At 49.8% G+C, this 13,264-nt stretch overlaps 1 protein-coding gene across 3 annotated transcripts in view; it reads left to right on the top strand.

Annotated features, from left to right (window-relative positions):
• Window positions 1–13,264, top strand: part of ETS1 (ETS proto-oncogene 1, transcription factor) — a 122,541-nt gene that overhangs the window by 75,214 nt on the left and 34,063 nt on the right. For all 3 annotated transcript variants that reach the window (XM_073320614.1, XM_073320613.1, XM_073320615.1), the window contains 2 exons: window positions 11,329–11,448; window positions 12,310–12,510. In XM_073320614.1, the coding sequence (XP_073176715.1) occupies window positions 11,329–11,448; window positions 12,310–12,510 (321 nt within the window). The remainder of the gene's footprint in view (window positions 1–11,328; window positions 11,449–12,309; window positions 12,511–13,264) is intronic.

The raw sequence follows: 13,264 nt of genomic DNA, 5'->3' as shown, positions 1-13,264 counted from the left end.
CTTCCTCTTAGGGCCATGTTTGGTATTGTGTCCCTTTGTCTCAGTGGAGGTCAAGCTATAGTACCCCACCAAAGGCAGGGCTGAGTCATACTTCCAGGGATTGAAGTCCTAGACTACTGCATCTCTGTGGATAAACAAGGGACCTCATTGTCCAGGACGCTCAGTCCAATACCTCCATCCTAAGGGGACAAGAAATCTTGAGAGGTCATACCTTGCTTTAGTATAAAGACCGGGGCCCGTCCACCGAGAGTCTGATGACATCAGGAGATCTGGTTGGTTCTGGTCCCCTGCTAGCAGTCAGTGATAGCATATGGAGAACAGGTGATTGGGAACCTTCTCTTGTCCAATTTGATTGCAGACCTGTAATGGAGGGGCAGGAAGCAGACGCCAAATTAGCCAGATGAGCTTCCACCCCTCACCGCTGTCCCTGTTAAATTTATTTCAGTCACATTCCCTTTTATTGCCTTCAGTATGGTTCCATTCAGAATAACAAGCCCTGCACTACACAAACTGTTGTAATCCAGACTGGGTCTGGACTTGAGACATTAAAGATTCCAATAATGGGTTGAGGGGCCGGGACATGGCGGAGGTTGGACTAAGAGAGACCTTCAGCCTTGAGTTTCTCCATGCTGCAGGGGCTCCGGCCTGCAGGGCAGAGTTTGGACCTGCACACTGAGCTAGCAGAGGGAATTGGGCCAAGCGTTTCCGGCATACAGCAGAGGCTTGCCTGCGGAGCGCAGGGAGGTGTTCATATTTTGGAAATCTGTGACAGATGGCTTTGCTTTGCGTGCAGGATGCTCCAGCAACAGCTAAAGCCCTGGTGATATCACAGGAGTGCACTGCCGAGCTAGAGTATGCTGCTTCTCTAGAATCTGAGGATCTCAAAGTACTTTATAACCATGAATTAAGCCTTGCACCAGTTCAGAATCCTTTCTGTCTTACACATGGAGAAACTGAGGCATAGAAACGGGACATGTCTTCCCCCAAGGCCAGTGGCAGCAAGCCTGGGCAGAGATGGAAATAGAATCAAGGAATCCTGACTCCCAATCCCAGCCCAGGACTTCTCTTTGAACCCATGTTTCCCTAGGAGGCTGATGGGGCCCCAAAAGGTCTAAATGTAGCACAAATCCTTTGCTCTGAGTTGGGGGGAGACATTTTTCAAACCTTCAATTTATTTATTTGGAAGAACCTCTCCCCTCCGCCCATCTCCATAAGAAAGCTGCCGCGCTCCGGAAGAAAGCTGGCTTTGTTGTTCTTTCTGCAGTGCTAAGCAATGTGGGGTGTCAGTTTCCGCTCTTGCTCCTTTTTGAAGCCCGGCTTTCATCTCCGACACAGAGTATTTATTTTTCCCTGTTTGGGAAAAAGCCTTCATCCCTCCCCACTCCCTTTTCTCATCCCTACCGCCCCCCAAAATTATTTATTTTGAATGGAAAGACCTAATGTCTGTACCCTTTCTTCTTTTCCTGGGAGAAGGACAGTTTCTGAATAAATTGCTACCAAGATGGGATATAAATCTCTCCTCTCCAGCATGCCTTTGCTCCCTTTCTCCTGCCCTGCTCTGTCTTCTCCATTACTTCTCCCAACCTCATTCCTCTACCCACTCTCCCTCCTGTCCCCATCCATCCCCATTGCTTTCTCTCCATCCACATCCTCCTTTTCCTTTTTCCTGCCCTCTCCCAAGCTTCGGCCTCTTCCTCCAGCCCCCCATTTTGGAGCTCTCTAGGCTGGGTGCATGAAAGGGCCCTAATTGGAATAGGCTGGCTCAGCTCCTGCTTCCTGTGTGGGAGGGAGAGGCTACGCTTGTGAAAACAGTTCAGAAGTGCAGACAAATTTTGCCTGATCCTGCCTAAATGAACAGGGGCTCAGCTGGGATTATTTGCCCAGGTGTTCCTGCCCACCTCCGGCACCCCAAGCAGGGCACCTAGGAAAGGCAAGGCTGTTCTGGGACAGGCTGGGGTGCCCTGGGTGCAAGGCTCAGACTGTGGCAAGATGCACTCTAACATGGACTCCTACGGGGGAGGGGATGGAGAGGATCCTTCCATTTTAGCCCCGACAGAAGTGTGTAGCCGCTGAGCTCCGTTGTTCAGGTTTGAAGGTCCAGGGTCCTTCCGTCTCCCTCTCTGGATCGCCCCCGTCCCCCATATCCCACTGAGCTGGTGTGTTGCAGTATTGTGGAGTATAAAGCAAGGATCATTTCAAGCAACCTCCAAACAGCCCAGAGATGAACTGAGTCCTTGTCTGAGTCCCCTCTAGAGAGGTGCAACAACAGACAGCAAGATGGTTTCTGGTGGCAGGAGATGAGGAGGAGAAGGCCTTTTCACTACCAGTGCTGGAGGTGCTCAAAGACTACATCTCCTGAAGTCTTAAGGACCAGCTCTGCTCCCTATCTTCCACTCAGAAACTTGTTGGAATGGGCACAAACATCCAGACCAGGATTTTCCCTGGTGCAGCTCATCCGATGGGAGAGAGGTCTAGGATTCCCCTGTGTCTGTCTCAGGAGTGAGCTTGTAAACTCTGCACCTGGCCAGCTAGTGGGCTTTGTCCTCTTAGAGCAGCCTTGTCCAGATTCCTTCCGCCCTGTTCCTCTGGGTGCATCTTGGCTTCTGGACACTTTAAGGAGGGAGGGAGGGGAAAAAAATTAAACAAATACGCATTAAAAATAGCTCCAGCTGTCAGGTGCCAGGCTGAATTTGGGGAAGCGTTTACCAGATCAGTCATCTGGCAGGTCCCAGCTCTTGCTGCCAAATTACCAGCTGCCTTCGTTTGTTTTTCCTGCTCCCCTGCCATGGTCAAGGGCTCATTGGAAGCATGTGTGAGGCAGGTAAATCACTGGATTCCGGTGTGGAGGCCCCTTCTTACAGGTGCGTCCGTGCACATGTGCCCGCCTGCGACTCTACAGCTGCTATGAAAGTCCTTCCTTGGTGTCAGGCCATATCCATGGTCCAGGCAGGGTGTGCTCCATCCAGAGCCCTGGGAAACTCAGCTCTTCCAGGTCTCAAAGGAGCGCAGCTTTGCCTGTCCTCCACCTGAAGCTGTGGATGGGTCTGGGCCTATGTGAAGCCCACACCCAAGTGGCCTCAGCAGACACGTTGGAGAAACTTGCCTGAGTCTTGGGTTTAGGCCACCTGAACCTGTCCCTGCTTTCAGCGAGTTTTGGTGGCCCCCACCTCTCCTTAGCAAGATCCACCCTCACCCCCGCTCCCTGTCTGTGATCTACCTTCTGTTCCCCTTCCCCCATGAGGGGAACCAGCAAGGGGATGGACAGTTGAGCAACAGGGGTGTGGAGAGCTCTGGGGGCAAAGCCTCCATGACTCCCAGCTGGCTGGCAAGTGAAAGCAGGTAGATGGAAAGTGAGTCTGCCCATAAGTGCAGAGAAGGGGTGTGGGAGGGGAGTTTGGCAAACCCAGCAGGGAGTGTGGCTTAGGGCTCATTGGAAAGAGGGGCGCGGGCCTTGGGGTGATCCAAGGTGCCTAGGTTGAGTAGATTGCTCATTACCACCCTACGGTCTGTTCTGGAGCAGAAGCCACACAGGGTGTCGGACAGACCAGCGCTGCAGCTAGCCTGGGGCTGTGCACCCCCTTCCCCCAGAGCTGTGTGTCTTCGTCCTTTGAGGAGCGAGGTGCTAAGGTGGGCACTGGTGGGAATCCATCCTTTCCCTTCTGCCACGAGGCTGTTCCTCTTTGCCCTGCCTGGCTGGCCCTTTCTCTCCTCGCAGGGTGAGTTGGATGCCAGTCTCAATGCCCCGTCCATTTCCCTGTTCCTTTCTACGTCTCCCCCGCAGTCCTCTCAGCCACCGCCTGCTCCCACGTTCTCCAGTTCCCGCCTCATGGCTCACACCTTCTGCGTTGTGGCAGCAGCCGCGACACCCCCCACCCCCACGTTTTCTCTGCTCTGGGCTTCCCGGCCCTCCTGCCTTCCTCATGTCACCCCTTCACACCCCTTGAGGCAGGGACCGGCTTTGCTGTCAAAGCTGGAGGAACAGGGCCTCCGCGCCACTGAGTCAAGCCAAACAGCTTCTGCTGCGGGGCATCCTGGTGTCATGAGCTTGTAGCTGCCGGCCCCCTCTGTTTGGCGTCAGGCCCCAGAGGAGCAGGGGGCATTGCCCTGACCAAGGGAGCTCTCAGCCTCCTGCCTGATAACCAGGCCGCAGAATCCCAGTGATCTTGCTTGATTAGCCAGGGAGCACAAGGGGGCCTGGGAGCGGGGGCAGGAGGCATTTCTCTTTTACCTGAGCGAACAGTGCCCTGGTTCCTGACCTCTGTGTCCATCCATCATAGAGAGGACAGGAGGGGCAGGCGCAGGGATGGCCAGGTCAGCTAGCTCCGCTCTGACCCACCGGGCATCCATTTATGTGCAGGCTACTGTGTAAAGTAGCGGGGGCTGGACAAGGACACACTGGTGCTTTTGGTGGGAAAGAAAATGAGCTGCTCATGGGAGTTTTCCAGGGGCATTGACTCCGTGGTGTGGAAACTTGGGATAAAAATGACTTTGCTCTCCCCTACACAGCCTAAGTGTTATTTATTTTGCGTAAGTAACCAGATGCTAGTGCCTTGGCATTAGTTAGAGGCACTTGCTTTTTGAGGTCAAATTCCCTAAAGTTCGTAAGTTTTCAACCTCTCCCTTTAAAAAAAACAAAAACAAAAAAAACAGTGAATAAAGAGTTTCTGAATGCAAAGCCAATTCAGGACAGCATGTGCTTGTAGCTGTGGGGGGAACTCTGGGACACCCTGACTCTTTGCTCGTTTGCTGTCTTAATCTCTCCAGCCCTGCTTTTGTAAAAGGTATTTAGATGCCTAATGCCCATTGGTTTCAGCGGGCATCAGGCACCTGAAAATTCAGACCCTCTGTCTTTTTGTATGTACAGCACCTAGCACAATGGGGTCCTGGTGCATGTCTGGGGTTCCTAGTGCTACTGTGATACACCTAATAAACTGTATTTACTGTAATAAACAATGTACAGTGCCCAGCGGTCCCTGGTTGGGTCTCTTAGGTGCTACCACCATACAAATAATCAGTAATAATAAAAGCTGTCTCTGGATTTTGATGGGGCCCATGTAACTGATGCTGCTGCTAGAGCTGTTTGTCCCAGGATCTCCAGTCAGGGCAAGGTTTTCCGGTGCCTGGTGGTTTAGGGAGCCCATCCAGAGATGCCTGAAAGAGACTGGATTGGCGGAAGGTGTGGACTTGGCCCTTTCTGAAATTCAGGCCCATATAGAGAGCCTGAAGCTGGGCCCCCTTGTCACTTGTCACTCTGGAACACCTTGGCCTCATGAATCAGTCCTCATAACCACCCATGGGAGGTGCTTAAACATTACCTATCCCCTTTTCCGACATGGGGCAGCTAAGCCACAGAAGAAAATAGCCTGATTTTCAGAGCAACAACTCCCCTTGGCCGTTGGAAATCAGGTCATATGACCTTGTCTGTCATGATGCTGATCCTGCACCTTAGACGCCCAGGAGAGTTCAGTCATTGATTTCAGCAGGAGCAGGATGAAGCGTATTTCACCAGCAGTAAAACTCCAGCCATGGTAGCTACAGTAGAAGCTGTCGTGTGGACATGGGGGTAAAATCTCCTGGGCCCTGTCGGCCTGACAGCTTCCACTTTTGTTAAATATTTTTCGTGCAGTTGTAACGCCGACAGACCCCGGTCGTCAGCGGGAAGGATTGAACCCTGCTACCTCTGGAGCTTATTGCATGAGCCTCTAGTGCATGAGCTAAAAGCCAACTGGCTGTTAGTGCAGGCTGTAGAGCAGACTCATTTGATCTCTCTAAGTGGTCTCTGTGCCACTAGATGGGACAGAACCCCACACCCAAGAGATGTGTGGGTTACCCAGTAGTGCCCAGAGGGCCCCATACATTGTTCCAGTGTGCCCAAATTCCTGACGTGCTTGTCAAGCTGGCTCGTATAAATGAGCTAGTTTCTTACAGGCATCGCAGTGGAGCTGGGTCTTAAGGAATGAGGGGTGGCCCATTATTCGTAGCACCCGGACAGAACAACACACGTTATCCCAGCTCAGACAAGACCTTAGTAACTGGTATGAAGCCCTGTAGTGAGTCAGTGCTGGGATTAGAACGCCTAATCTCCTGACCGGCATGCAGACCACTACTCTAGTCTGTTTTCTGGTGCTTTTAAATGACGCTGCGAATTCCAAGAGATGCTTAGGAGAAACACTAGTTTGGCCTGGTTTAATACCCCCTGTCCCTAGAGAAACCCTTTCCAAGCCCTTGTTGTGGGTGTGGGTGTATGTGTTGAGGACAGGGGAAGTACACAGAGGAGCACGTGATATTTGGCTCAGGTTCGGTCTTGGAAACCAAGTGTAAGGTGGCAGCGGAAATTGAACCATCAGACTTTAGCCTTGTCCGTCCTTGGTATAAACGTTCTTCTTGGCGCTGACATCTGGGCTCCTGCTCCAAACCCACAGCACCTGTGACACTGGGCTGAGGTCTATGGGAGACAGAACGCTGGGGCCTGGTTTTTCTCTTCTATACCCTGGTGTAAATCAGGAGTAACTGCACTGAATTCAGGGGGACTCCGTCCATACCTGTGAGAGGAAAATCAATTCCACTCTGCACTTTGGGGAAATATAGGCTGGTTTAAAGGGGCAAAAAGGAAGATGATGGGTCTAATTTAAGTATCTCAAAACCAAGGTTGTCAGAGCTGAGATAGAGAGGGGTTCCTTCTCCAGAAAAGCCTCCAACTCAGCTGTCTGGGACTAGCCCACAAATGGATGTCTCAGCCCTGCCAAGGCTTATGCACGTGTGTAACTTCACCCGGCACCATTCCCATTGCACTCAGGCCTGTGTGTATTTTGGAGGATCGGGGCCCCAGTGTATGAAGTTCTAAAGAGAATTCATTTCACTCATAGCTACAGATCAAATAGGAAAAAATACAATAGAACACGTCAGAACACACTTTGAGTCTAATGTACGCTCTCCAACGAAGAAACTAGCGCTACATATTTGAAAGAGCAAATTTGGAAATTTAAGGTTTTGTACTTGTTTCAATGGTCTAGTTTCATACCCCCCCCCCAAAAAAAAATCCCCAAGAAACATTGCAAATTTCTGTTTTTCTTCCTTTAGCTTGAAAATGGGCCCACTTTTCCCGCAAATTTACTAAACTTCCTTTGTGCAAAATGTTCATAGGGAATTCCTAAATTCTTGACATTTGAATAGGGGGCTGGGGACCCCACATATAAACAACTTTGCAGATGCTAATTTGCCTGTAATAAAATGGTGACAATATTTACAAACAGTTTCACAATTTTGCACATCTAAACGTCCCTTCCTCCTCCCGGTACGTTGCCTAAAGAGTTCTGCTTTGCACATGTTTACGTGGTTGACTCAGTGGGAAACAAGGCTAGAGAAGTTTTCTTAGGTTAATCCTGAATCATCCTCCCATACAGAGAGAGCGAGCAATGAGCTGCAGTGTAACCAGCCTGCTAAGGGCAGGGGACAATGTATGCCTGTGTGGTCCCTGTAACCACAGAGTACAGAAAGCGAAGCCTTAAAAAGCAACTTGATGAAGCAGGGAAAGGCTCATTGATCCATTTTCACTCAGCATGATCTCAAAGCAGAAGATGGATAGTAGAGCTTTCTAGGGTTTCTGCTCATTCCTTCAAGCCTTCTCTAATAAACCCAGTAAATAACTGAATGCAGCATTTGAATCTGTTGTTTTCTAAGGTCCTGATTCTCCTATCATAGCAAAATAACTCCTTGATTTACACAATGGCATGAGGGAGCGGAGAATCAGGTCATGAATTTTGAATGGAGTGTGTGAGGGGGAGGGGATAGTTTAAAAGCTATCTAAGCATGGAATTCTGTAATTTGTAATAGATGAGTGGCAGGGTGACTGGTTAGAGTGACTCATGGGGAAGGGAGTTAAAAAGCAAGAGCCAGTTTTGATTTAGCCTCTCTGGCTCCTCTGTTAGAGCCAGCTGCACATCATGCCCATGGTGACAAAAGGCAGAAGGGGCAAGGGTGGAGACAGTGAAACGATTTGGTTTGGTTTGTGATGGGACAGTGTTTAGACCAAGCTGTGTGACAGAATCCAAGAAAGGAATGTGGATTTTGCATCCTCGCTCTGAACAGCCCAGCTGAATATATGGGTCATGGGCAGATCTAGTTGCTATGCAGGGCTGTGGGCTCAAAGGTGGCTCTTCAGCGCTCAAGCTGCAATAGGATCTGTTCACATGGACCCCTGTGGAGTTCAAAGGGCTTCCCCAGAAGCACAGGGTGTCTGCACTAGAGGATCCCATTGAAGTAGCAGCCCTTTAAATAGTGCCTGTAAAAAAACAAAACAAATGCCGGCGCCCATCTCCATGTGCAAATCCTCCTGCATGTGCAAATACTGTAGCAAGTCACTTAGATGTTGATTGATTTGTGCACGCAGAGATGGGGATTTGAGCATGCAGATATAGCGGGCGCAGTTTTATGATAATGCAGCCCCTTGATATATTTCTGTGGACATGCTTCTATTTTTAGTATTTAAGTCTCAGTCAAAGATGGGTGGTTGGCAGGCTGGGATGGTCATGGAGTATTCAGAGCCTTTCACTGTGTAGGTCACCAGTTGAAATCCAGCCCAACTCTTTGAGGACTGGAGGTTGTTACTGCCTGATGACTGGCCTATGTGAAATGAGTTTCCAGCCTTTACACAAGTTCTTACTGTCTGTATTCCAAAAACACCCACCACCACAACTGGCTCTCATTGGGCAGTCTCTGCAGAGGGACCAGAGACTGAATTAACCACGAGGGCTGAGCTCCCCTATCTGCCCTTGAAAGGGTCCCTGCAGGCCAGGAATGGAGCAGGAAGCTTGCTTGGCTGATGCTGGGCTGCATCTACTCCATGGATGAACAGGGGACTTCAGGTCTGCAGAGCCATCTAGACCTTTTGCTAGCCTGGTTCAACACAGCACTTAGCGCTTATCTCTCATGGAAGTCAGGGGGACTTCAGCACATGCTGAAAGTGAAGTGCGTTGCTGACCTGGGGCCTAAATTCTCACACACGTTTTGAAAGGGTAATAAGGCCTGTGGCTACAGGACAGAGGCACAACTGCAGCTTCACTGCTGTCAGGTCTCTTAGTGTAGCTGCTCTAACCCGATGGGAGAGAGCTCTCGCTCATCAACTTAATTAATCCACCTCCAATAGGCGGCGGTAGCTATGTTGGTGGGAGAAGCTCTCCTGCCAATATAGCGCTGTCCACACTGGTGCTTAGGTCGGTGTAACTTGTGTCGCTTGGGGGGAAGGTTTATTCACACCCGTGAGCGACACAAGTTCTACTGACATAAGTGGTAGTGTAGACATGGCCGCAATAGAGTTGGCTGGGATTTCAACGAGAGCTACGATTTTTATTTTTTGGCAACCAGAGCCAGACAGTCATTAAAAAAAATAATCAGTTTTTTGGACACAAATGGAATTTTTTTGCCAGGAAAATTTCCCTTTTATTGAAAATCTTTTTGTCGTTCAAACAGAAACGTTTAGGTGAACTCCCAGATCTCCCGCTGACCTTAAGCCATTCATGTCACCACTCTGTACCTCAGTTTCCCCATTTGTAAAATCTACCTGACCTGCCTCCATAAAGTGCTTTGAGACCTACAGTGCTACAGCAGGGTTAAGGGCTTGGTGATGATTTATTTTACAATGACTTCCTTCTCCGGTCACATTATATTTCAGGAGTGTGTTTGAAAAATGAGCACTTCAAGGGTCAGATCTCGAATTGGGAGGACAGGGATTTTTTTAACAAACTTACATTATTGCAGCTTCCCTGAAAACCGAAGTGGTTCCTGCCATATAAACACTTCTCACCAGGATTTACTCCAAGATCCAAATTTCTGGGCTGACATCATTGGCTCTGGTAGGGGTGGCCATGCATTGCTCAGTGACTGACTCAGCAATTGCTTCACTGTATGGATTGTGCGTTATGTAACTCTGTGTTAATCTGGGATTTTCCAGCTCTTTGTTCGCCTCCTTTCTTGAATGGCTTTTCTGCTGGGTTTTCGTCACGCTGCGTCTTGTTACAAAAGGACTTTTTCCAGGATTCCCTTTGCTTCCACCTCCTCCTTTCTCTCTTTTTCCCTAGGATCTGTGGCTGGGAATCAAGCGCTGGGCATGGGGCAAACCAACTCAGGGGAAGTAATACTCCCTCCTCACACACACACCCTCTTTAGCTTTCACCTAATCAAAACCTTTTGGGGCACTTTGAAGTGTATTTTCCCCTTTTTCATGCTACCGGGTTCCACAGGGGACTTGTGAGGCTTAACTGATTGATGTCCGTGAAGCGCTTTGGTTGTAGGGCAGCCAGCCGCTCATTCTGTGATGGCTCAATCCTGGCCAGCCCTTAGACCTTGTAGAGTGATGTTATACCACGTAAACCCTGTAAATCAGAGAGCCGGAGATGGCATGTCTGTGTCTATCAACCTAGAGATTCCCTTTTGCATCTGTGCCAATGGAATTCTATCTCGGCTACACCACATCAGAACATTACAGTACTACGTAAATGCCCCAGTCCAGCAAAGCACTGAAGCTTTTAAGGATGTCTCTTTTAAGGATCTGAATAATCTGGTTGTAATCAATAGGACTATTCATGTGGGAAACCTACAGTTTCTGCTGACTTCAATGGGAGGCGCTGGTGCTCAGCATCTTTCAGGATCAGGCCCTAAAGGCATTTCCCAAAGCTGAGTGAAGTCAATGGGAAACTTTGGCATTGATTTCAATGGGCTTTGGAGCAAGACCCTAAGAGGTCTTCTAAAAATCATGTGTAGTAAACAATTTAAAGATATAATTATAGTGTAGATAATAGATTTGTGGTTTTCTGTTTAAAATCGCTAAGGTCTGACTTTCCCCATCTTAATAATAATAAACCTAGCTCTTGCATAGTGCTTTTCATCAGGAGATCTCAAAGCACGTTGCAAAGGAAGTCTGTACCATTACGTGCTTTTGCACTGGTATAACTCCATTGACATCAGTGAAGGAGTTACTCCTGTTTTACACCAGATAACTGAAAAGAGAATCAGGCCCATTGTTTTTAACCCAGCAGTGTCCTCACCCAAGAACATCCTTGAACCATGGCATGACCCCAGGTTAAAACTACCACTTCCAACCTGTGCTGCATTGAAGTGATATGTTGTCACATGATATCCTGCTGGGGAGTTTGTGGGTGAAGTTATAAGGCAGCTGGGAGGAGGTTTAAATTCACGTTGTTTGGCTCACTTATTTTTCTGATTCAGTTCTGGATGTATAATTCCTGTGGCTCCAAACTCCGTAATCTTCTCCCTTAGTGGGGCATGAGATTCGGTGAGTTGTTTATTTGTCTCTTCCTCTGCTTCTTTCAGATATGGAATGTGCAGATGTGCCTTTGCTAACCCCGAGCAGTAAAGAAATGATGTCCCAGGCGCTGAAGGCCACCTTCAGTGGCTTCACGAAAGAGCAACAGCGGCTGGGAATCCCCAAAGGTACGGCACAGTAGTGCCCAATGGCAGAGCTCTGTGCAACAGGCAAAACCGTGATAAACCAGAGGCATTTCTTCATCTGAAATATCCACTTCTCCAAACCTCTTGCTCCTTTCCATTCCATCTTTCTTGCCATCACCTTGATCCCTGGCTTCTCTGGCTGGAGGATATCACACAAGTGATATCTTCCTCCATTGCTTGATGGATTGATCTATGTGATCTCTGTCCACCCCATTCAGAAGTTGAGACAATCTTTGCTCTCATCTACCCCAGTGAGCAATATCGCTTTAATTGAGTTCCCTCTCGAGGCAGCACAGGGACCCTCTATCCAATGGGTCATGAATATTGTGCCATGGAAGAGTTTCAGCTCTGTTAATTTTTACTATGGGCAGAAGTGTCAGGTGTCTTTTGGCACGACCTGCAAGGTGCTTGTGATTTGAATGAAAAAAGAAAAGACACTGGAAGACTGATGCCCTTAGGTAGAACATGGGCTGTTATAAACTTTGTCTCAAGCCAGGGTTAGGAGCACAGAAAGACGCTGCAGTGACAGACTAAAGTAACACTCAGCCCTATCGGATGAAGCTAAACTGATGATGTTCTCCACCATTGTACATTATACTTATGTCAACCCAAAGGTGGGATCTGTGGGGCACGGCACCTGTCTGCATAGTTGTAGGGATTGCTGATATTTTGGTCCCCACTGAAGTGGTATGTCTGTAACACATGATGATTAAACAGCTGCTGTGTTCCACACTAGAAGCAGCTGCATTTCAGGGGGCGGGTGTAGTGACCACTGTAGATCCCTGACCATTAACTTCCTGAGAAGTCTTATTAACGGCTCTCTCCCGTGACCCCTTGGTGCAGACCCCCAGCAGTGGACGGAGACTCATGTACGGGACTGGGTGATGTGGGCTGTGAATGAATTCAGTCTGAAGGATGTGGATTTCCAGAAGTTCTGCATGAACGGGGCTGCCCTCTGCGCTCTGGGCAAGGACTGCTTCCTCGAGCTAGCGCCTGACTTCGTGGGAGATATTCTCTGGGAACATCTGGAGATCCTACAGAAAGGTAATTGAGTGGGTCACCACATGGGCTACACCAAGGGGCCTTGGATGCATGTATTAGAGGCAAACTGAATCTCAGGCCCTCCAAGAGCCCAGCTTAAGGTCTGACTACAGTAGGATTCAGTAATTTACCAACCCCTGGCACAGTGATGCCTCCAGACTTTTCAGCTAAACAGAATCTAGAGAGGACGTATGTGGATGGGAGACCTCTAAGGAAGATACAGGTGTGGCTGGAAGTGGTGTTTGTGGCTCTATGCAGCTAGGGTTGCCAGGTCAGGTTGACGAGCCTGGGGCTATGGCGGGCTCCCTGCCTGCCCTACCTCTGCATGGCTCCCGGAAGTGGCCGCCAGGTCCTTACGGCCCCTAGGCGGATGGCCTGCCAGGGAGGCTCCCCGCGCTGCCCCTGCCTTGAGTACCGACTCCGCAGCTCCCATTGGCTGGGAACTGCGACCAATGGGAGCTGCGGGGACAGTGCCTACGGGCATGAGGGCAGCACACGGAGCCTCCCTGGATGCCCATGCGCCTAGGGGCTGCAGGGACCTGACGGCCACTTCCTGGGAGCCGCGGTAAGCGCCGCTGGGACCCTGCACCCCATTCTGCACCCCAACCCCCTGCCCCAGCCTGGCGTCCCCTCCCACACCCAAACTTCCTCCCAGAGCTTGCAACCCCCCAACACCCTGCCCCAGCCCTGAGTCCCCTCCTGCACCCGAAACCCCTCATCCCCAGCCCCACCCCGGAGCTCGCACCTCCAGCCTGAG

This window comes from Lepidochelys kempii, chromosome 22 (assembly GCF_965140265.1).
Source record: "Lepidochelys kempii isolate rLepKem1 chromosome 22, rLepKem1.hap2, whole genome shotgun sequence".
NCBI lineage: Eukaryota > Metazoa > Chordata > Testudines > Cheloniidae > Lepidochelys > Lepidochelys kempii.
Note: the sequence above shows the minus strand (reverse complement) of the source record. Positions and strands in the feature narration are given on the sequence as shown.